At 40.6% G+C, this 23,935-nt stretch overlaps 1 protein-coding gene across 1 annotated transcript in view; it reads left to right on the top strand.

The window, feature by feature from the left end:
- Positions 1–23,935, top strand: part of Orc5 (origin recognition complex subunit 5) — a 55,293-nt gene that overhangs the window by 19,276 nt on the left and 12,082 nt on the right. The window contains exons 7-12 of the mRNA XM_032907092.1: positions 5,862–5,910; positions 5,992–6,082; positions 7,685–7,737; positions 8,589–8,701; positions 9,739–9,786; positions 14,822–14,932. Of these exons, the coding sequence (XP_032762983.1) occupies positions 5,862–5,910; positions 5,992–6,082; positions 7,685–7,737; positions 8,589–8,701; positions 9,739–9,786; positions 14,822–14,932 (465 nt within the window). The remainder of the gene's footprint in view (positions 1–5,861; positions 5,911–5,991; positions 6,083–7,684; positions 7,738–8,588; positions 8,702–9,738; positions 9,787–14,821; positions 14,933–23,935) is intronic.

Below are 23,935 nucleotides of genomic sequence, written 5' to 3'. Positions count from 1 at the left end.
GCGACAGGGCTCACTGCAGGGTAGAGACAGGCAGTCCCAGGACCTGCTGGCCAAGCAGTCTAGCAGCAAGAGACCCTGTCTCAACAAACAAACGCAGACTTCCAGTTCCTATTTAAGACTTTCTCTCTGGTTGAACATTCCTAGAGAACCTGTGTCTGTAGGTACTAACTGACTGAAGTTTCACAGCAAAGGAGAGTTTGGAATGTTCAGAACCTAATTACAGCCTTTCTTGGGCTAAGGCCCATTGAATGTTCATTCCTTGAGCCCCATGCCCACCTGACTGTCTCAGGCCTAACACCCTGACTGTAGGTAAAAACCTTTTTAGAATAAATTAGCAAAACTAATTTTTCACCAAGTAAAAGGTCAGATTTGCTGCCAGTAGCTGAGATTTGCCAGCTGTGCCATAACCACTACTTAATATTCCCACCAAAGTACTCTTAAAGCGCTTCGGTTTGTGACTTCTTTGTTTTGTGACTATAAAAGCTTCATTAAAGTGATTTCTCGTTGGCCATGGAACCTGGGGTAACTATGGTCACTCATATTTGGCTCCAGAATAAACTGCTTCTTATTCCCTTGGAGTGAGAGTTGTGCTTTTGTGTTGACATCTTCATGTGATTAAAAAATAGTATTGTATTCAAGGCTGAAAAAGTTACTTTCAAGTAAGAAATTCTGTATTTCTTAGTGCGTCTTCTTTGTTTTCTTCTTTTCCTTTCTTTGCTCTCAGAGTAAGTATTTAAGAGGATTTAATGTGTGTTTAGATCTGTGTGTCAGGCAGGCCACAGGGAGGGATGACTGTGTTCACCTTTACTGCGAGTTTGGAAGCTTTAGATTCCTGGGACCTTCTAGCTTACATGTAGGTTCTAAGCGTCTCAACTGGGGAAAACGCATGCTGTTATTCAAGGTCACAACTGCCCTCCAGAAGCTGCATGTTGTTCAGGAACCCTGGCACTCAAGGGAAGTGATGGTAAAGAGAGGTCAGAGAGGCCTGGGCGGGCGGGGTGGAAGGCTGCCCCAGTGTGAAGGAGATATTCCTGCGCTGTCTCCTGGGAGACAACCTGGCTTCCTCCTTAGCCCCAGGAAAAAGGTAAACGCCAAGGAAAGTGTCTTTAGGAAAAGAAAAGATGAAAATATCTATTTAAATCCGGTAGTTTTTAAATTCCTTTGGACTTTTCTGAAGTTAATTTTCAATAACGGTGCAGCTTTCTGAACATATATTCATCAGCTTGAAGTGCGCTTTAAATCTTTATCCACTGCTAACCAATGTACCAAGCTCTTATGCGTTGCAAAGGTCGTACATGAGTGTTCTTGCTTTTCTCCGTCTCCAGACGTAAAGGAGTCAAGACTTTTATTTCCCTCTGTGCACACCGTTACCTGTTTCAAAGTTTATAAACAGTACATTTCCTGAAAATTTCATAAACAACCCACATAAAGTTATTTTCAAACATTTTTTCTGTGGTGTTTTGACATCTGCTTTAGGAGTCACTCTTTGTATATTTTGGAGACTCCTTATATAAACAGCAAAGACAGAAGAAAATAAAATGCCATTCTGAATATTCTTTTAGGTTTATTTCTCTGACACTGCATTCAGTAGTCCAAACTGTTAATTATGATTGTTAGAAAAGCCAGCAGCTAAAGAGATGATTTTTATACATGTGTAAATACCAAACACGGAATACTCTATTTATTTAACATTAATTTCACATATTTTTTAAAACATATCGTACATTTAAATTCTCCAGATCTCCAAATTTTTTTTCAAAAGTCATAGAGAGCCGCCTTGCTCAGGAGTCAGCAGTCACTCAGAGCCGCCTTGCTTTCCTCAATTGTTCTCAGCAGTCATCTTGTTCAAAGTCAAGAATCTGTTCAAGGGTTAGAAGTCACTCAGAGAGCCGCCTTGTTGTTCAGGAGTCAGCAGTCACTCAGAGAGCCGCCTTGTTCAGGAGTCAGCAGTCACTCAGAGAGCCGCCTTGTTCAGGAGTCAGCAGTCACTCAGAGAGCCGCCTTGCTCAGGAGTCAGCAGTCACTCAGAGAGCGGCCTTGTTCAGGAGTCAGCAGTCACTCAGAGAGCCGCCTTGTTCAGGAGTCAGCAGTCTTCTCAGAAGCAGCACTGTTCGCTTCAGCTGCCTTGGTTTCTCTGTCCCTTTGGCCAGTGGGAAGAGCTAGTGACTTAGTGGCTAAGAAGGTACCAAAATAAATCCTTGGTGAAATGACCAGCTTTTAAAATGTAGTTCTCTACTGTATTTGATGGTGTTGATATTTGCTGTAATAACTTTGTAAGATAATGAAAGTATTCAGTAGTTTTAAATCTTATTTTACAAAATTGAAAGCAGGTTTTCATTTATAGAAAAGTTGCAAGTTTAGAAAAAGACATTACCTCTTAATTTCTCAAACCATTTGAGAGCTACTGGTTTACTAGATACCCCACTATCTACCAGATACCCTACTTTAGTGTGCATTTCCTATAAAGACATACATGCTCCCACCTAACTACAGTAGCACAGTCAAAATTAGGAATTGGTTTGTGGTGAGGAAGGAGGGAGATCTGACGAGACTGCTCAGTTGATACAATGCTTGACTTATAAGCGTGATGGACTGAATTTGAGTCCCAGGACCATAATCGATGGCAAATGCTTGTAATCCCAGAGCTGGGGAGACAGGCAGGAGGATCCTGGGGCTCCCTGGTCAGCCCGTGTAGTCTGCATAGCCAGTTCCATGTCTCAGAAAGAAGCACTGGGAACACCTGAAGATGAACCCAGGGCTGTCTGATGAGCCGTCTGTAGATGTGCGCGTGCACTTGTGTACACTTGAGCCGTCTGCAGATGTGTGCATGCACTTGTGTGCACTTGAGCCGTCTGCAGATGTGCACTTGTGTGCAATTGAGCCGTCTGCAGGTGTGCGCATGCACTTGTGTATGCTTGGAGGCTTTAAGCTTCCTTTCTCATTTCAAGCTGTCTTCGGACATCCATTTTAAGATGGGTTGATTATCACAGAAGCAGTGGGTCTGTCCTAAGCTTTGCTTCATTTGGAAGCAGAGTTGTCTATGGTCCCTGGAGAGTTCAGTCATCCCCACAGTGGGCACAATAGGTGTGTCTGTCTCATAGGATATTTTGAAGGACTGAATGAGTTAATATACATTAAACATTTAGAGTGGGGATTCTGGAGCAAAGAAAGGACTCACTGGTTATTAGAAATTTCTTTGAATTAGTTAATTCATGTGTTCTTAGTCCTGATTTTTGTTCCCTCAATATTTAAGATACAGAGATTTCTAAACAACCCCCCCCCCCAAAAAAAATTAGAACCATATCTACATGGCTCTGGAGTGTTTTAATTTTTATGCTTTAGTATGTAGGTTTTTCTATTGCTACATATAAAATTATCACATTTAGTATATCATGCAACATATTTATTTGCTCATTATTCTCTAGATCACAAAGCAGACTCTGTGTAGTAGGTTCTCTGTTCAGTGTTTTATAAAGTTGAAACCAAAAGTTTGTCTGGAACGGATTTTCTCTTGAAGTTCTGGGACACATCTGCTTCTGAGTACATTCATGTCTCCCTTGTGTTGTGAGAATGAAGTTTCATGGCCCTAGTGACTGATGGTACCTGTTCCCTCGAGCCTCCTAGGAAAGGAAGGTAATTGGTCAACTCCGTCTACAAGCCAGCGGCAATGCTTGAGTTCCCCTATAACCACTGCCTCCCGTGAGCAACCAGAGAAGTCTCCTGGGATTAACTCTGACCACCCAGTAATCTTCCCTGTCTAACCCTCCGGTAGCACAACCTCTGGGACCTTCATTTCATCTGCACGGCTGCTCCCAGATTAGTATTTTATTGAACCGGGAGGCAATGTGGTCACACTAAGGGGATTCTAACACAGTTTACATATATCAGACTATCCCCCAGCAAGTAATCTTGCCAATCATAATGAAACTGTGCTGCAAATCTCACTGGGGAAGAGGTGGGAATCTTCTTCATTTGCCTTCCCTGCCTTTACAGCCCTGTCAGTGTTCTAATAGATTGTCTGATCGTCTAAAGCCATGCAGGTCTCTCCATCGAAACTAGAAAATACTCTGCTTACCCGAATGGGGCTTTAATAGAAGTGCTGTTTATTGATTCAGAAGTAAATTCTCGGATCACCTCACAGAGCCATAGTTAAGTCCAGGCAAACAGAATCCTGTGTGCTTATCGGCAGACTATACTCTGCTTCTGTTTCCTCGGCTGCCAGGTGACATATAAAATTGTGCTTTCAACAGTAGCGCACTTCTCTTCTTAATAGAGTTTTACATATGTTCCTCACTTTTCTTACTATTGATGAAACTAGTAAAAATGTATTTTAAACTTGAAAACTGGGTGGGGACACATGAGGGGATGTGCACTGATGGTGGAAATTTGTAACATAAAAGCAAGCTAAAATTCTGCTTGGTTTTGGAGCAATTTTGTAGTTTTTATTAGCACCTTATTACTTTGTTTCTCTTAGAAACTAGCAATACTGCTTCAGGTACTTGAATTTCTATTATGCTATCCCTGTAGCATAGTCTGTGCTGGTTTAATGAACTTGGCCTCCATAGGCTCACATGTTTGAATAGTTAGTCTCCAGTTGGTGGAGCTATTTAGGAAAGGGTTAGGAAGTGTGGCCTTACTGGAAGAGGTGTGTCACTAGGGAGGGACTTTGAGGCTCTAAAAAAATCCACTCTCTCTCTGCCTCCTACTAGCAAATAAACATCTAAGCTCTCAGCCACTGCTCCAGTGCCATGCCTGCCAAGCCTGCTGCCATGCTCCCCTCCGCGATGGTCTGGGACTAACCTTCTGCAAATATGAGCCCCAAGTTAAATGCTTTCTTCTATCAGTCGCGTTGATTATGGTGCTTTGTCACATTAATAGAACATTAACTAAGACAGAAATCCTGATACAAAGGAGGAGAAATTTGCTGATATGGAGATATCAATGTGGGAGAAATGGGCATGACGTTAGAGAGTGGTACAGAATTTGGCTGATGTTAGAGAGCGGTGCAGAATTTGCCTGGGCTGTTAACTGGTTTGTTGACTTGATGCCTTAGCAATTATGTTCTGTGCTTAGGTCTGAAAGTCTAAAATTAAGGCAAGACGTTAGTTGAGACAGATAGCTTTCTTTTATTCTTTTCTCTCTGAAGTTAATTTTAGTACTTAATTTTGTCCTCTGAATTTGAATTTGTACAGCTGTATCATTATGTCTCTTTTTAATCTAGGCTCTATTACTAAATCATTTCATCATAAAATACTTAGGGTCAAATTAATGTTAGTTACACACCTCAGTATGTAAACATACAAACCCATTTTACCAGTTTACTGAAATTGCGTTTCAGTAGGATAGTAACATGGAAAACTAGTAAGTAGTCATGGTTAGTTAATCCTTCTCATACTTCTTAATGCATAGAATGTCTATAGACATTGTTAAAACATGTAGTAGATTGTTGGGTATTATGTTCCAATTGATTTAGCATGCCTGGGATAGTGCCAAGAACTCATATGTGCAATGACCAGTGCGAACACTTTAAATCATCCTTAATTAGGTGATGCTTAATTTATGATGGTGTTCACATGCTGGAAAATAGCAGTTAATTGTCTGGCCTTGATCTTTTTATTAAACATTATGGCTAAGAGTACAAATTACGCCTTGCTATTTTATTTGAGCCTAATTAGGGAGGATTTAGCCAATAGCATGTTTGCTACTGTATTACCATTATTGATACTCTGTTTATAAAATTACACTTTACTTAAAATTGAATTTAAATAAAATTGCATAATTTGTAATAAATGTATATGAAAAGAAGGTTTCTAATTATAACTGATTCCTCCTTTTTGTCTTCTCTCTTTTTAAATTCATAGGCAGTGCTTAATTTCCCCAAATATTGTGAGCCTGTAGTTAAAGGAGAAGGTAACTAACTATAATTATTAATATTTCATGTGAGAAAAATGATACAAGATTTGAATTATTGGAATTCTCTCCCGGGAGTAGCAGGTGAACGTGATACTCGCAAACTGTGGAGAAATATTGAACCTCACTTGAAGAAGGCCATGCAGACGGTGTATCTGAGGGAGGTCTCAAGGTAACTGTGTTACATGTTAAGTATCGCTTATCCAGAGAGCTAGGACTACAACTGTTACAGGCAGCAGGTGTTTGGGGCTTGTTTTGTTTTGAATACTTGTGTAGAATTTACTGATTAAGCTCCCTTATCCAAAACCTAAACTCGAGAATACTTCAAATTTTTAAGCTACTTAAACTTCATATAAAACCAACGTATACATGTTTTCCTTTTACTTCTTCACATATGTATGATAGAGAAGATTCAGCTTATATAATCAGTATTCATGGAGCTAGGAAACAATGGAGAGTTATAAAACTCCAACACCAGAGTCAAGCAAACATCTGGGCAATAAAAGAAGATGCACCAGAAGTGTTCACAGCCCCAGATTATCCAGAATGGTCGGTTCAGAGACTCTACTTGTCCGCTGCATTAATAAGTCACCACAGCCTTACAGATCAGAGTGTCAGAAGCCTAAAATCCGTCCTCGGCCTCACCTTCTTGCAGCATTTAGTAGCTGTTGTCATCAGAATGTGGCTTTGCACCGCATCTTTAGGTCGGCACTCAAGCCCCATCTCTCCTGTATGACCTGTTCTTCCTCCAGGTCTACTGGAGTAATCCCCAGACAGTCCATAGACATTCCGGTCTCAGTGTCACTCAGTCACTTCTGCTGAGGCATTTTTTCCTCACATAAAGCAACATAATTCCTTCTAACGTCTTTGATGGGAACATTGTTATGGCTATTCTTGAGACTTGGAAAGTGTTTACACTAAAAATATAAGAAAAACATCTTTAGAGTTCTAAGCAAAAAGACACAGAAGAAAGTGACTAAAACTTGCAAATTGATCAGTATTTTTGAGAAACTCAAAGAGAAGTGAAGCCAAAATATTTGTATTTTCAACTGTCACTCAAGTATTAAAGCTGTAGAAAACAGAATTAAACAGGGAATACTTCATAAGGCACCTCTGAGCACTCTGGTGACAGTCTGGAGATGGCAAAGAGACACCAGGAAAGTGTACCCAAAAGATTGATAGTAAACACTGAATTTAATTTTATCATAATGAAAATAAAGGCAAACGTAGTGTAGAACAGTATGTGAGTAGATATTGCTTGATAAGCCATCCTATGTGATATGATATCTCTTTTAAAAATTGCAAGAGGGCCAGGCATGGTGACACACATTTTGAATCTCAGCACTCAATGGTGAATTTTTGAAAAATACAGATTCATATGCATTAGTTCTGCGTTTGTATGCTCTTGAAGGACTTAATCTTTAAGTTGATTAGACACTTCAGTGATTATTCGATAGATTAATTTCCAGTTGTATCCAATACGATGATTAGAGCTCTTGGGAGCTTACAGAGTGGCTGATGGTATTAATTTATTGTAATTTTGATAACTTTACACCTATGGTCAGAGTAAAAAGGATTATTAAAAAATTAACATTTGAGTATTTTGTTACACTGTTACTATGTATCAAATGATTTTGTACAAACATGTACATTGTGTGTATGTATTATCTTTCTGTTTGCTAATGAACATGGTAGGTTTTATGGAGCTCTTTATTACCGCATATTGATTTCTTGTGTCTTTTCAATCTGTTTGCGCTCTTGTTTTTTATTTTAGTTCCCAGTGGGAAACATTACAGAAAAATGACACAGACCCGGGACAGCTGAAAGGTATCAGGGAACCCCTGAGGCGGCTACAGCTCATTCTGCTGGGAATTCAGTGCAATCCAATTATATGATACAACTTTAGCTCAGCATATGGAATATTTCATGAATCATGAAATAAAATCCAACTTTATATTAGCTTGGGTTCTTCAGTGGTTTTATTTTCAAATGCTTTTGTTCTCTTTTAAGGGTATGATGTAGTATTGAGGATTTTTGGTTTTTGATTTTTTTTTTCTTGATTTCTTAGCACTCCGGCTGATTTACAAGTGATTGCTAGTAGTATATTGTAGGAAAGAAAGATAAATGACTAGATTTAGAAAAAAATGCTATAATGTGTCTGTATCCGCTAGCTTTAAATTACTGCAAAGATGTTAAGGGATACTCATATAAGGCTTCTCACTGACACACAGTGTCAGATCTCATGCATGGAATTGTGGGTTTACAGAAAAATAGTATACTAGATATGGCTTCAGTGGGTAGTGTCTATCAAAAGGTTATTATTTTTATCTTCAAGTAGCTTTTAACATATTGCATAATATTATATGGTGTGTGTGTGTATGGCGGGGGAAATTGAAATAGAGGTAAATTTTCCTATTCTGTGGTCATATAAGGTCTTTGGAGAGAGTTTAATGGAGAAAGCAGTCTTAAAGGAAGAAAGAGTAGCATTTAGACTTCAGATTGGGAAGACACAGTGAAACAGAGCGAGCAAAGCACGCCCCGATGGCGGTCAGCACGGTGGTACCAGGGTGTGCAGCAGTAGCTGAGCACAGCGGTGGTGGGCCAGGGGGACCCACGTGGAACGGGTAGTGACACCTAATGGCCCCTGACGAGTGCTGTTCTGGTGCTCTGTTACTCAGGTCTCTCGGCGTACACCCACGTGGAGCTTCCGTATTACTCCAAGTTTATTCTTATTGCTGCATACCTTGCCTCTTACAACCCCGCGAGAACGGACAGGAGGTTCTTCCTTAAGGTACTACTGACACCTGTGGTTTTGAAAAGCCTAGGAGTAGAATTGTTCTTGCAGGTTCAAACATACAAGCTTTAAACCTATTGTTTATACACTGAACATGAAAAACAATTTTTTGGTCATTCTATAAATAATATAAAATATTAATCATTTTAGAGCATTTAAATTGTATTGGCTAACCTAAAGATGATTCAGAGAACAGCATAGTATATAGCTGGCATACTTATTTTTTCATGAGGACCTCGAACATCTATGGAGTATGGTGCTGTCTGAATGGTCTTCATTCCTCTGGATACCAAGCAATGACAGCTTTGAGGTTCCTCCATATCTGTAAATACCTAAGGGGCAGAGATTAGACCAGGAGATGCTTAACACACAATTCAGACCTGTGGCTGTACAATCACAATCTGAACTTTGGGAGAAAGTAGGAAGCTTACAGAAGAGAAGAAATGGGGTGCAAAATGTTAGTCTAAAGCACTTTCACTCCCTCAGAACATTCCTTTTTCTTCCATTTTTATGTGTGTATGCATATATTCATGACTGTGTGCATGTGTGTGAACAAGTTGAACATGCATATGTGTGTACACACATGTGGACTTTGAAATCATTGTGGGTCTTTCCATGAAGGCCTGAACTCACAGACTGGTGAATTTTCTAGGCGGCTTGCTCTGGGCAGCCCTGTCTGCTCTTCCCCAGTCTGGAATTGCAGACAGACTGCCACAGCCATCGGCATCTGAACTCCTGCCATCATGTAGCACGGAGCCTAACACTGCTCTCTTCTCTGGACTTAAAACATTTGTATGGACTTAAGACTTAATTTAAATGATTAAGTTTTGGGGTTTTTTTTGTTTTGTTTTGGTTTTGGTTTTTAGGTCATTTGTTACTAGTCTTTCGGGGACAAGTGTAACTAGCCCCTGACTTCGGAATCTCTCATATATATGTGTATGTGCATAAAATGAGCATGTATACCATATTTTCAATAGATTGTTTTTTCTACTTTAAGCTTCTTAGTCTAAAAATATTATTTTTCTTAATTACAGCATCATGGAAAAATCAAGAAAACTAACTTTCTAAAGAAACATGAGAAGGTATTCATATTTTAAATTCTCTTAACTTCTGAATTTAGAAAAATTTATGCATTTAGGATCATTAAGGAAATGGATGAATGTGTAACTTTATGTGCATATAAGAGCTTTTCTGTTGATAATGTTACGTCTAACGATGTTTTATTACGTGCACCGTATGAAAGCAAACAGAACGAAGCAGGTGCTAGAGATAAAACTGAGCTGACAGAGCTTTTAATAACTTCCTTGACGGAAAAGTTCTCTGGATTGTTTACATGAACGCAGTGTTCTCCCTTTCCACTCTCACCCTCCCCCAAACCCATTAATGAAGTAAAAATGAGAAACCATAAACACTTAAGCAGGTAAGAGATTTGATTTCAGTGATGTGAAATTTGGAAGTGTAGAGTACAAAACCTTTATACTGTGGGTCTCTGTCAATAGTAAACGATTTCTAAACATTAAACAACCAAAAAGTTCACTGAAAATCAAACCCGCGCTGATCTGAGGGGTTGGCCCATGTTGTATCACAGAACTGGATGTGACGCCATGCTGTGTGAAGGGCATGTGTTCAGAGTTGAGACAGTTGTCTGTTATACACTGCAGTGTTTTACTCCACACACACAACGTTTCCTGCTCTGAAAAAAATAGCTTAATTACAGGAAACAAAATCTTTAATATTTTTCTACCATTGTTTCTTTAGTTTATCTTTGGATTATTTCAGTTTAGAATACTTTTAAAAATTATTGTTTGACCTGCTTGTTTGAGTAAAATGAAGTTTAGATTGGGTTTAAGACAGAATTTCAAGCAATTCCAGAGAATCCCTTATGAATGCTTCTGCCATTTTGTCTGATATGTGTTTGCAAAGTGATGTTGTCACCACAGTGAGTATAGAACCAAAATACTGAGTAACTTTGCAGAACACTGAAGCTGCTCTATATCTTGCATCAAATATTCAGCAAAGTTTAATTATTTATGTAAACATATATCTCATTACTATAGAATTTAGTTTGTCTTTAGTAAATGGTAGGATCTGAGCAAAGAATATCTTTAAATGAATTTATTTATGATTATTATAAGCAAATGATTTGTATACCTTTTTAATGTACTTAATCCCAGTACTTTTCACTAAGAAGGCAAAGAGGCAGACAGATCCCTATGAGTTCAAAGCCAGCCTGGTCTGTACAGAGAGTATCAAACCAACCAGAACTACATAGTGAGATTCTATCTTTAAACAAGACAAAACTCCAGTGTAAGGGAAAGGATCACATGTGGGAGCATCTGTGAGATTTCACAGAATAGGTGGACATTCATAAGCAGATCAGTGGAAGTTAAAACCACAGTTCGGAATCAAGCTAACTTTGTCTGAGAATCTAGACGATCTCAGTTATTATACTCGTGGGTACCTTTAGCAGAGGATTAGCTGGGTCCAGGTTAAAGCCAGTGGACAGATTTAAAGGTGGAGAGCTCATCTGCTCTGTGTCCCCAGACTACTGCAGACTGGGCTGAGGTGGAGAACTGAGTTCACACTTGAGTCCATAAGCTCTTCTCCACCCTTCTTAACTACTGCTGTTTTATCAGGACTTTAAAAAGCAAAGCTTTATTTCATTGGTTTTTGTCTTTCATTGTTGCTGGTATAAAAAGGTCTCTCAACCTCTCCCTTCCTTTTCTGATATGTGTATGATCTCCCTGTTCTTCCTTTTGCCTCCTCTGTTACTGTTACGGTTGTGCTGCAGTTACCTGGGCTTGGGCTTCTTATTATCTTGACTTGGTTTTGCCTCTGAGCATCGGCAGGTTCCTATGTCGCTGCTTCTCCCCTTTATCTGGTCTTGAGGTACTGAGCAGTTAGGTGCATCAGACATTGCTGTGCTTTTCAAAGCCACTTCATTATTTCCTTTGTTCTCTGTGTACTGTATTTCAAGGGCAATTTTTCAGCTCTGGTTTTTCTTCAGTTTTGAGGAAATTCACTAATTTCCCTACCTTTTTATAGTTTGAACTAGGATCCAATTCTAGGGTCTACACTAAAGCTGTTAATGTTTCCTACTCTCTTGAATTCACAGTAGGCAAGAGATTAGAATGAGTGAGCAGTTTTACAAACCCATTGCAGAATGACAGGAGAGGAAGCGATACAGAAAGAAACTTGAGTATTAGCAGGCAGTGCAAGTTATGACCACAGTGCAGCGTTACAGTCTTGGATTGACAAAACTGACATAAATCAGTCTATAAAGCAGAGTCTGCCTACTCTGTAGGCTGACAGTATCAAATCAAATACAAATGAAATGTGTATATTGGTCAAGGGTAAGGCTAAGTCACACTGCAGGAAAAAGAAATCCCAGGACCCTGAATGGCTTGTCAGGACAGACCTTCTACGTTGCTCACAGTGTAACCAAATAAGAGTTGTGTGGCCTCTTCTAGCCAACAGTGATGCCAAGTGAAACACAGTCCTGAAGTAACAGCAAAGAGAGCAAGGAGGAGGGAGAGGACCCAGTGGTTTGAAGTCTTTTCTTGGAAGAACTTATATCACTTCTACTCAGCTAAATGGCCTCCATCCATCTGCATTAAGTCTTCCTGTGTACTCAAAGGAAACAAGCAAACAAATGTCACTGTTGACAAACTCCTGGCAGTGTCTTTGCTGTCCTGCAGAAGTACGTCTGTATGTGTGCACACAAGGAGAGAGGTGCAGGACTGTCAATTGCAGCGTGTCTGTGTAGAAGTAAATATGGTAGTGGTAAGTCATCAAAATGGAAAAGATTAACAACTATTAGGGCTGTGAAGGCTTGTGTTTTTCAGAACCTACTTTAACAAGTGCGTTGAAATGCTTTGGCCTCCCTTCTAGCCCACCACGCACCAGAGGTAGTGAAAAGGACAGGTTAGTAGGGCAAAGGAAGATGTAGACCTGTTTAGAAATACTTCTCTGGCATGAATCCAGTTGTCAGGATGTCAACAGTTCAGTTCACATGAACCGGCAGTGGTAGCTCGATCCACTCACAAACACCATTCACGACTCAGCAACGGCAATTAGATCCAGAGAAACAGCAAGGCTCTGCCAGTCTGCCTGAGTCCTTGGAAGTGGTAAGAAGCCTCCGGACACCACCAGAAGTTCTTTGTTGTGTTTTTCCCCATGAAGTGATCAGCAAAGAAGGCCAGGCAAACCAATACCACACAGCGTATTCAGTGAAGACCAGTGAAAGCAAAGACCAGCAAAGAGTGGCAAGGTGAACCAATCCTACAGTGTTGTCCACTGTCTGTTGGTTATGTTTTCCCAAACATTACCTGTTCTCTCAAGTGTCTGCTGTACTAAAACATGCCCCTTTTCCAGGCTGCTTCCAAAAAACACCTCATGTCTTTTCTCAGCAAAGCATCCCCCTCCCTTGTGTCTGCTTCAGCAAAACCATCATCTCATAAGACAGTTTCCAGAAAAATATCACATGACACAACTGAGTCTCCGAAGAAAACAGAAATGTCCACTTCAGTGCTATAAAATATGTAAAATATAGACAAATCTCAGGAAATGTAATATTAAAGGGAAAAGGCAATGTAGTATAAAGCTACATCCAAAATGATATAGCTTATATGGAATTTAAAGTCATACAGTGCTTCATGCCTCTAATAGATACATAAGCAGTACTGTTGTGAAAACCAGTGTGAGGATGAAAACCGCACAATTTAGATTAGGATTCTTTCCAGGGACAGAAAGGAACAGTGAAGAAGGAAAGCGTTCAGTGGATTTCACCTTATTAGTAACACAGTCTAAGATTTTATTTCTCTGCATATGTTGTATATTTGGATTTGATAAGATTGGGCAGTGAGTACATTGGTATTGCTTATATTAAATCTCTGCTTTTCAGTGTTCGAAGTATTTGGTAGAAAAAGCATGCAAAATTTAAGACAGGAACATCATCTCTAACCTCTCTGTATAACTGAAGTCAACACTGTGTTTGTATACTTTGATAGGTTTTGGGCTTTTTCCATTACATTCTTCTTTTACGTACTCTAAGGGATAAACTTTCCCAATTTATTTTCCACTGTTAATAGTAATAGGAAGTCCTTATATTTTTAACCTGCTTTTAAAGTAATCTGCTAATAGAATGAAATTTCTTTTATAAAATTATTTTAGGCGTACAGCTTATTTACAAATTATACAATTGTATTACTTTGCTAAATTAAGATAGTATTTTTAGCTCCCAATCTTTTAAGCTCTGTTGACCTTTTTCCAAGGCTTGGTCTGAAGAGGAGTGGTGGGAACTACGTAACGTATCAGTTAAGAACTTGATGTGGGAGCTAGGGAGGTGCTCAGCCGTGAAGAGAGTCCGGTGCTCCACGTGGTACCCACAGCAGTGTAACTCCAACACCTCATCAGCCTCTGCAGCCCCAGCATGCCTCTGGGGCACACGCACACTTTCAGACACACAGACACAAGAGGTTTTTTTTTTTTTAAGAAAGTCTTAGTTTTGGTTATACATTATCTTGAAAAGTCATTTGGCAGTGTGCACAGCAGGATAGCAGTACCAAGACTGCAAATGGCTGGGTTCTTTCCTGTTTGTTGGTATGGGGGAGATTTAAGGTCACTTATAAAAGATATGGCATTATCTGCACAAGGTAGGGTCTACAGCACAGAACTGTGCAGAATCTCTTAGAAGGGGCGCTTGACTCCCCTTCCTGAGGACGGAGAGAGCTTTCTTCAGCAGCATGAGCACTGGTGTGGTGGCTCTGCTCCAACAACCCTGTGGTGGAGCTCGCTGGGCCAACACGATTAGGACATAGAGGCTCTGTGGGAGTGGGAGACAGCAAGAGTGCAAGTGGGCGTGTGTGAATGTGGCCAACTGCATGATCTGTGATAGTCACATGTCATCACGGAACCCACCGTTATGTGTACTTAATGGATGCTGGTACACATGCCTAAGCTGAGTCATGGTGACAGGCCACGTCATAAGGGCTGTAGGTAAAATTCGTTAGTATATTTGAGAGAAAAACTGTAAATATATTACTCCTGGGCATGTATAGTATAGAAAGCATACATTGTGGTATAAGGAAAAAGTCTTATGTTCTCTTCTCTCTACAGACAAGCAATCATCTTCTTGGACCAAAGCCATTTCCACTGGACAGATTATTAGCAATACTATATAGTATAGTGGACAGCAGAGTGGCTCCCACTGCAAATATCTTCTCCCAGGTAGGCCTCATCCTGGGCTCTTCCCCACCATTCCCAGCCAGTTCTTCAGGTACTATGGAAATCTGCGTGGAGATCTTTGCTCAACAAACGTGAATATTTTAACTTTACAATGAGTATTGCTCTTAGTGAGTACAGTCGGCCCTTTTTAGAGCTAGGTTTGGAATTCATGTATTCAACCAGCTACAGTGAGGAAAAAGAAGACAGTGACTTTCCTCTGTACTGAGCTTATGAAGGCCTTTTCTTGTTATTTAATATGAATACAAATGTAATGTAACAACTGCTTGTATAGCATTCACATTAGATTATGTTTTGTAGTAATAGATGACGTAAAGTACATTGGCGATGAGGTCACCGTGTGTAAATGCAGCTGCCTTACACACAGGCTTGTGCATCCTCACCTGGGCGTCCGTGCAGCTCCTTCATCAGGGCTCCTGAGGTGCTGAGGGGCAGCTGCATCAAACCTCCAGACACAGACTCCCGGGAGTCATCCCAGACTTTATAAGCAATGGCAAAACCAGTTTAATGTTTCCGCTTCGTTTTCCTTTTTTCAGTAAAGTTATTTTAAAAATTACTGCTGATTAAACATAAAGGTTAATGATTACATTGATGAATTATAATATATGAGCATAATCTACTGAAAACATCTCTTAAGTGTGCAGGAAATGATGTGGACTGCCTTTATTTCCCCTAAGTACCCTTTTCCTGTGCTGCTCCTGTTGTTCAGTGTTTGCAGCAGGATAGCTCACTGCTCAGCATCTCACTAGATGGCAGCATGAGCTCAGCAGCAGAAGAGGAGTGTTTGGTTTTAAGTAGTTCATTCACCCTTAAAGGAAATCCTGTAAGTGTAGCCATGCTAGCTTTCTTAATGTCTCTGAAAGACTGGACATGCGTTAGGAGTAGAAAAGGCAGTGACAAAAGCGGCCTCTCTTAGAGCACAGTCATCACATGCAGTGAGCAGTTTGTATTATGGGATATACTGTATGTATATGTAATATGTAATATGTAGTTATATATGTAATATATAAAGAGTTAAACTTAATAATTATTTCACTATAAATTTGATCTCAAGGTGGATATTAGATTTTGTAACATGATGATACCTTTTAATTCACTACAGAAGTACCAAAAATAGATAGTAGTCTCATCATTCTTGACATTGGATCTAGACAGTGTCTTTATTACCTAAGACTTTATATGAACCTATAGAAAGTTAGTGTGTGGGGAAGGGGCAGCAGTGAAAGACACCTTGGTTCCAGGTTGAGGAGGTTTGAAACTCCCATGACCCTAAAGGGACGGGTAGGTGCTTTGCCTGATTCCCAGGAAACTAGGCCGGTCACCAGCCTGTAGCCCTCCATAGATTTGTGACCATCACCTAAGGGAAATGCCCCAAGCCCCTTCACTGGTAGAAGACCTGACCACAGGTCACATAGGTCAAGACAGATCTCCATTATAATGAGGACCTAAAGGCCCGGAGGCTTAGCCAATAGCCTTTCCTTCCCAGACACTCCTCTGTGCCAAAGGTGTTTAATCTCAGGCTCACTCTGAGAAGTGGGGTACGGTTTTACTCATCCACCTGCCACCATGGCAATAAATGCCTTGAAACCGTGGACTGCCTCTTTTATCCGGATCTGCAGTGGGGAGCTGTAGAGAAGCCTTTCGCCTACAGAGCTGCTGTCTAATCTCCTGCAGAAGGCCTCTTTGCATTCCCAGAGGCGCCCGTCACTAAGCCCAAGCTGGCCACCACCATCCAGCTAAAAGACTCCCCACAGGACTAGCCAGAGCATCCCCTTTTCCCCCTTGGCCCCAGTCTAGATCCAGCCCCGTGAGCCCCCACTCAGTTCTCCGCTCTTCCTCGGCATCCCAGTGGTGCCAGGATGTCGACGAGCCTGAGAACCGACTGCCTCAGTCTCCTTGCAAGCCCAGGGGCCTCCGAGACAGCTCTGTATGTCGGTGCCTTAGCTGCATTTACTGGTCCCCAGAGACATATCCTGTGGCTTCCCACAGCCTGATACCCACCAGCGAGAGGTAAATTTCCGGTGTCCTGCCTCCCCGAGCGGTTTGAGCCCTGTGGAAGAGCAGACCTCATTAATCCCACAAGTGTGTACACAGAGTCTGCAGTTGAAGGAAGGTATCATAGTCAATTGTTAGGCTGTATACACAATTACCAGGTGCTGAGAGTTTTAAAAACTTAATTCAGTTTTAATCTGTATTAAAAGTTTTCTATATTTTTCAAACTCGCTGTTTCTGAAGTTATGACCACTATTTAGCCAAGCGCAAGACTTTGTTAGAACTTCTCTGCTTGATTCTTTTGTTGAGACAGCATTTAGGTGTGTTGCGCCTACCGTGTTCACGGTCCTTTTGCCTTTTCCTTGTGAGGTCTGGATTCCTAAGTTTGTAGCACATGTCTGGCCTTTATTACTTAGTAACTTTCTACATACAACATTCATGGTTTTTACTTGTGTCTGCTACTGCAGTGACTGAAATGGATATCAGGAGTTATTACCTTTAAGCAAATTCAGCTTAGATAGAAGAGAAGACAGAGATGACTTCAAGCAGAAAAGAAGCAATATTCCAGTGTGCGTGACTGTAATTCTTAGATGCCCCCAAGTTACCTTTTTGAGAACCAAACAAGGATAATTTTTTAAAAATTTCCTTTGGGAATTTGCAACTTCATTGGGGAGGATACATAAAAATAGTATTAAAAGGTTGTAAAGGAAAGCGTGAGAGGTTCACGAGAGACTAAAAGCAGAAAATGATTATGTCTGCGTTGTAAGAAAAATGTGGCAGTTAAGGTGAAAGGCGGTGCCTGACTGGGAAGCATGAGTGGACTTGATTTGTTCTTTAGTGTTTCCAATCTACTTAAACAGTGTTGTGCCAAAAGGAAAAGCAATGACATCAGGTGACAGTTGGATACAGTTAGAGAAGGCAGGGGGCAGGACTAAAGTCAGGAGCTAAGCAAAGGAAACACTTAGCAGCTGCTGTCCTGGAGGTTGGTTGGCAAGGGCTATGGCTGTGCCGTAATAGTGGTCACTGCAGCACGACTGCTACTGTTGCTGTTCCAAGTGTCACCCCTGCTACCCAGCACATCCTGTGCCTCATCTACGGTGCCGCAAGTACTGGGGCGTCTTACTGATGTAGGGATTACTGCGTGTGAGCGTCACTGATCCTTGTGTGTGCGTTACTGTACTAACACAGCTAGGAAGAGCTCTATCGTAGCAGTGGAAGCTCTTGACCTTTTGGTACCTCTTTAACATTTGGTATTTATAGTGTTTCAGATGTTGAAAGCATATAAATGAATATGCATATATGCTTGCTTATAAAATCTTTTTGGAACTTGGTCATTCTAATTATTAGGATATAAAAGATAGGAAAAACCAAGGGGATAAATCTACGTAGACGTAAGGATTTGACCTTTGCTTCTGCCTGGTCAGTAAGTTAACCAAGAAAAGAAAAGCATGCACCGTGTTCAAGAATAACATCTAGGTGTAAGATAGCAAGGAGGTTGCCTCACTTCTTTTGCCTTTGGTCAGCAGTGAATCTCAGTGCCTGGTCCTGTTTTTCTTCTTTCTCTGATTCATCTGTCAGTTGTACTCTTGCCTCCCAGAACTAACTCTTATGTACACTCAATGATACACTTCAGTATCATTTGTATTGGATGTTCTTTTTTGATGTGAACACTAGATGGCAGTGTTGTGTTGTAGCTTTAAATTGCTGTAGAAACCAGCTTTAACTCAGCATTGTCCCTAGTATTTAAAAAGAAAGTGATTTTGAAATTTTTCCCCATTTGGTTTGTTTGAGTGAAAGGAATCGTTTATGGTATGTACATCTAAAGTTAGCACAAAGAAAAATTTATTTTTATTTTATTTCATTTGAATCATTTCTGTATTGAAACTATAAAAAACATGTTAGGGTAGATTCGAGGTTTTGAGATCTGAAAGTAATTCTCGGTGCTTATACTAATCATCGTCCGAGCATGTGAGTGTACTCACAGCGCTTTCGTGTCTAGGTGGGCAGAGGGAGGAGCAGCACACTGGACATTGTAAAGTGTGTGGATGTTCAGATTTACCGAATTATGAAAACATTTCAAATGTTTCAGACTCTTAGATGTGAGCCGTGCCTAGTCTTTATCCTTTCCACCTTTGAGTCATCCTTAGGGATCTGTTTTAAAGTCCTGTGCGGCAGCGCGCCGTGGCGGCTGCTGCCTCATGCTGTTGCCCTCAGTGTTTCCACACCTCCACACCACATCCACACAGCAAATGGGGGGCCTTATGGGCGTTACCTTCACGTTTCTAATTCGACCAGATAGGACCTTTAAAGACCTTCCTCAAAGGTAAAATAGCAAGTTACCTTTTCTCCACAAGCATAGTAAGTCTACATTATGGTTTATTTGCATTTTTTCTTTTCTCTTTGATGAAAAATTACTAACTTGTTGGGAAAATGTTGAACATTTACTTTTTAAAGCAGGAACACAAATACCGGTCTTTACAGTTGTCACATATTACTTATTTTAAAATATTAAGCCACATTACTTTACTTTTTCCCCAAAGGATGAAATTGCTAGTTTATTTCTAAAATCATTTTCAATAAGTTGCAAAAGTGATTTGAAAAGGAAAACTCCGTTTTTTGAGAAGTGGAGACATTGACTTGCCCATTACATTATTGATCTTCCTCACTTGTGAAAAATAAATTTAAGGGAATTTATTGTGATTCATACATATAATTATTTAACGTGACAGTTATATTCTAAAGATGTGCTAGGAGTTAATAGCAAGAAATGGGTGAGAGGTAAGAGCGAAGTCTCAGAAAACACTGTTGTGCTGCCTGCTGGCTGGCAGGGGTGTGTGTGCGTGTGCGTGTGTGTGCGTGTGCGTGTGTGTGTGCACGTGTGTGTGTGTGCGTGCGTGTGTGTGTGTGTGTGTGTGTGTGCGTGTGTGTGTGTGTGTGTGTGTGTGTGTGTGTGTGTGTGTGTGTGCGTGTGTGTGTGTGTGCGTGTGTGTGCGTGTGTGTGCGTGTGTGTGCGTGTGTGTGTGTGTGTGTGCGTGTGTGTGTGTGTGTGTGTGTGTGTGTGTGTGTGTGTGTGTGTGTGTGTGTGTGTGTGTGTGTGTGTATGTGCGTGTGTGCGTGTGCGTGTGTGTGTGTGTGTGTGTGCGTGTGTGTGCGTGTGTGTGTTCAGCTACATGCAGTTTCTGGGTGATTGCATGTCGTGTTGTACATCATTTAATAGAAATGCTCAATTTCCTGTGGATTTATTTTTACATATGTGAACATTATTGAAAACATTTTAGAACATAAGTTACTATATAAATTTTTATTTCTTAAAATAGATGTTTCTACTTTGTTTTTATTTCGCATCCTATGTATTCGGATATATTTGCCTGTCTTTGCTACACTACTTTTTTGTATTAAAAGCTTAGTCTCTTCTCCCAAAGTTTTGTGTTTAAATAACCTTAAGACGTCTGCTCATCTGCCTTCTGAGCTCAGAAAGTAGAATGGAGCTTTCCTTTACCTGGCAGTGTGGGCAGGCGCTCGCTCTGTCCTTCATTCACCGCAACTGCAAGGAAGCCATCTTTGCTGCTACAAGAGCTGACATGTTATTTCACTAAAACCAGAGTTTGGGCATTTTCCTTCAAACACACATACATACGCATTGTATTTGTTTTATTTTCAGATTTTTTTTAAATGGGAGCTATTTAACTTTTTTCTTGTCCTAAAGCATATAACATTTAATTAGATTTCAAAGTTAGTACCGTATCCTTCTTACAGTTGAAGTTTTCCTTGTTTGCTTAAAATCTTATCTAGTAGATATTTGTAAGTGTCTGCTTCACTTCAAACACTGCATTGGATAAAGACAATCTAAGAGGACCCAATTGTGTCTGTAGCTTCCTTCTCTTCTGTGGAGACGTTTGTACTTATTCTGAGAACAGAACAGCACTGAAGAACATAGCATGCACACACTCAGAGTCTGAGTACTGGGTCAGTTTAAAGGTACGGGCTTGTTCCTTACCTCAGTAGTCCCTGATGTTCAATGACTTAGAGATCCAAGTGTCTTATAGAGAGAGAAATCGTTCAGTCTTCCCTCCGACATGCTCACCTCCCCTCCCCCCCACCGTGGGCATACTACTGCTGTACCACCCACTGCTGGGCGGCAGGCTCCTTATCTCAGAGGCTCTTAAAACAGCTGCGGATGCCTCTGGGTTGGAAGCGGTGACGCTGATATGATTTTCACTAGCTGCACTGTTGGTGTAAGGACTGGTACCATTGCTCATCACCATTGTGCTACAGCACAGGGTACAATGCAGGTATCAGAGATCCCGTACTATTGCTAGAGCGACTGTAAAGGCAAACACATACATTAGAACGAGATTGTTTTCAGAGAGAAGGGAGTGTGAGTTAGGGGAGAAATGATTAGGGACAGTCTCCATTATGGAAATGCCTGCTACATTTTCAAATATTGTGGATACATGATAGAGTAATGGGCCTCCTTAAGCAGGCTTCGCATGATATTTTAGTATACGGCTCATCAGAGTTCTTTCTTTGGAGGAGATTAGACACACCAGGCTTCCGTAGACTTACCACACATGCACATTCATAGACAAACTGGATAGAAAATTAGGGTTCTTACCCTAAGTCACTTTTAGAACCTAATTGCTCTCTCCATTCAAACCCTGGGGCATGTTGTAAACAGTCGAATTCTTAGAATGGTTGGCAAACACGCCCTCATTGTTCAGACTAGGAAAGAGCTTAGCCCGAACTGTCTCACATATTCCCTGGTGTCCGATGCCGCATCAGTGTTGCTTGTGTATGGACTCTGTATTTATGTCCCTTATTCTCCACTTCTCCATCCACATTGATGACTGCATTTGAATTAATCTGAACACCCCAACTATATCTTAGCTCTGGTTTGATAAACCTGATTATTCCTTAATTTCTGTGGAATTTCAGTCTTAAATTTTTAAAACTGGTCATAAAAATAAACAAATTTGCACATTAAGGAAATAAAGTAAAACTGGTTATCTGTTCATTCACCCTCTACTGTGTGTGTGTGTGTGTGTGTGTGTGTGTGTGTGTGTGTGTGTGTGTGTGTGTGTGTGTGTGTGTGTGTGTGATGGGGAGAAAAGTAATATTACATTTTCAGTTTAACGAATGGAGAAATAGCTTCTGAGTTTTTCTTTTAATTGACCACATCCAATATGCTTTTTCCTCCTAAATACTAAGCCTCCTTCATTCTTTTCCCCAGCACATTCCAGTCGCCTGGAGTCATGAGCCTTATCACTTCTTAGGACTACACCAGCTTCCTCTCTGGGCCCCCTGCCTCCAGGGCAAACTGAATTTGATTCCTGTTTTGTGTTCTTTTTGTTTGTTGTTGTTTTCTGCTTATACTTTTTTAAGGAGTTACATTATCTGAAGAACCACCTCTCATTCCAGAGCCTCTCTTGTAAGGCCCTGTTCAGTCTGACCCCATGTTTGACACTTTGGTTCTTCTCCACCCGGTTCACAATAAGCTGCTTCCTCTCTGATGTGGATTAAGTTCCCTGGTCTTTGTCTTGCAGCTTTGCAGTGCTCTGTCACTGTTGAGGTCCTTTACCCCTCGTGGTCTGTCATACCCTTCTTGGATGTCTCAGGAAGTGCACGCTTTGCCCCATTTGCTCATAGGTCCATCCGTGTTCTCGAACCAGTAATGTATGTCCAGGCATGTCCTTGGCAGCGCACGAACACCTAGGTGCTGCCATTTACTGTGTGACTGCAGCTTTCCTGAGTGCGTAGACTTTTCCATACGCAGTGTTTGTAAATAAACGACTTTCACTTTCCTTATGTGGACTTAGGACCATCCCAGCCATTAAAGCTTACCAAATGCTTCCAGGGATCAGAGCCATTTCTTTTAGTTCCTTTGTATATATACAAAAGAATACATGCCATTTTTGCTTATCTGACCATGCTCCTTTTGGAGGCTAAAAAAAAAAACTGTGGCAAATTTAAACTGAATTGCTCTCTTTCTTGCTTCATTTACCTCGGCGTGTATGTGCATACATCTGTGTCTGCCTGTTTGTGTCCGTGTGTGTGTGCCTGTGTCTGTCTGTGTCTGTCTGTCTCTGTGTGTGTGTGTGTGTGTGTGTAAAAATGGGATGAACAGTTAACTTATGCCACAAACCATCACAACCTTTGATACTAACCAATTATGACACTTGCTGAGTTTGTGTGGATCTCACACACTGATACTTCATATATTAAGTTTATTTAAATAATATGTTTTGGATCATAAAGGTTTTTTAGAACAATTAGAATATGGAGTATTTCAGTTGACCTGTATACATACCATCCTATAAAGGTATAAAAATACTGAGCCCGTTAGAAATTAATTACAGTCGTAAATTGATTTCCTTCTTTTGGCAGAAAGGACAGTTTATTAGCCCAGGAACAGGTTCCCACTGTTTTTACATTAAGCATTTCCAACTGAAGCTTGTTAGTGACGGCCTCTCAGATTAAGAAAACCCCCTCAGTGTGGTACATGAACTCCTATTGGTAAGATATAAATAATCAGCTCATCTCCTGGATGAGAACAAAGAACACAATAACACAGCAAAGACTGAGCAGATATCTCATGGCCCCATTTAACACATACGTCAATAGTATTGTATATAGAGATTTTTATTTTTACGTTTTCTTTGTGAATATATCAGGAGGTAAAGGAAAAGGGTTATATACTTTAGTTTTAATATTAAATATTTTACTTTTAATCAATATATAATTCAGCATATTTATGGAATATAATATTATAATTTAATGTGTACAATCATGAACAGCAGGGCAGTGAGCCCTTCACTAACATCCCCCAGCAGGGACATTTTGCACAAGGTCCAGGTGAAAGTATCCCGGTCAGGAAGCTGGCATTGATGTGGTCTACTGATCCTAGTCTAACTGACCCACTTCACACGCACTCGTTTGTGTGTGATTGTGGCTGTTTGAGGTGGTTGTTTTGTGGGTGGGCAGCAAGGCGCACTGCTT

Source organism: Rattus rattus, chromosome 6 (assembly GCF_011064425.1).
Source record: "Rattus rattus isolate New Zealand chromosome 6, Rrattus_CSIRO_v1, whole genome shotgun sequence".
NCBI lineage: Eukaryota > Metazoa > Chordata > Mammalia > Rodentia > Muridae > Rattus > Rattus rattus.
Note: the sequence above shows the minus strand (reverse complement) of the source record. Positions and strands in the feature narration are given on the sequence as shown.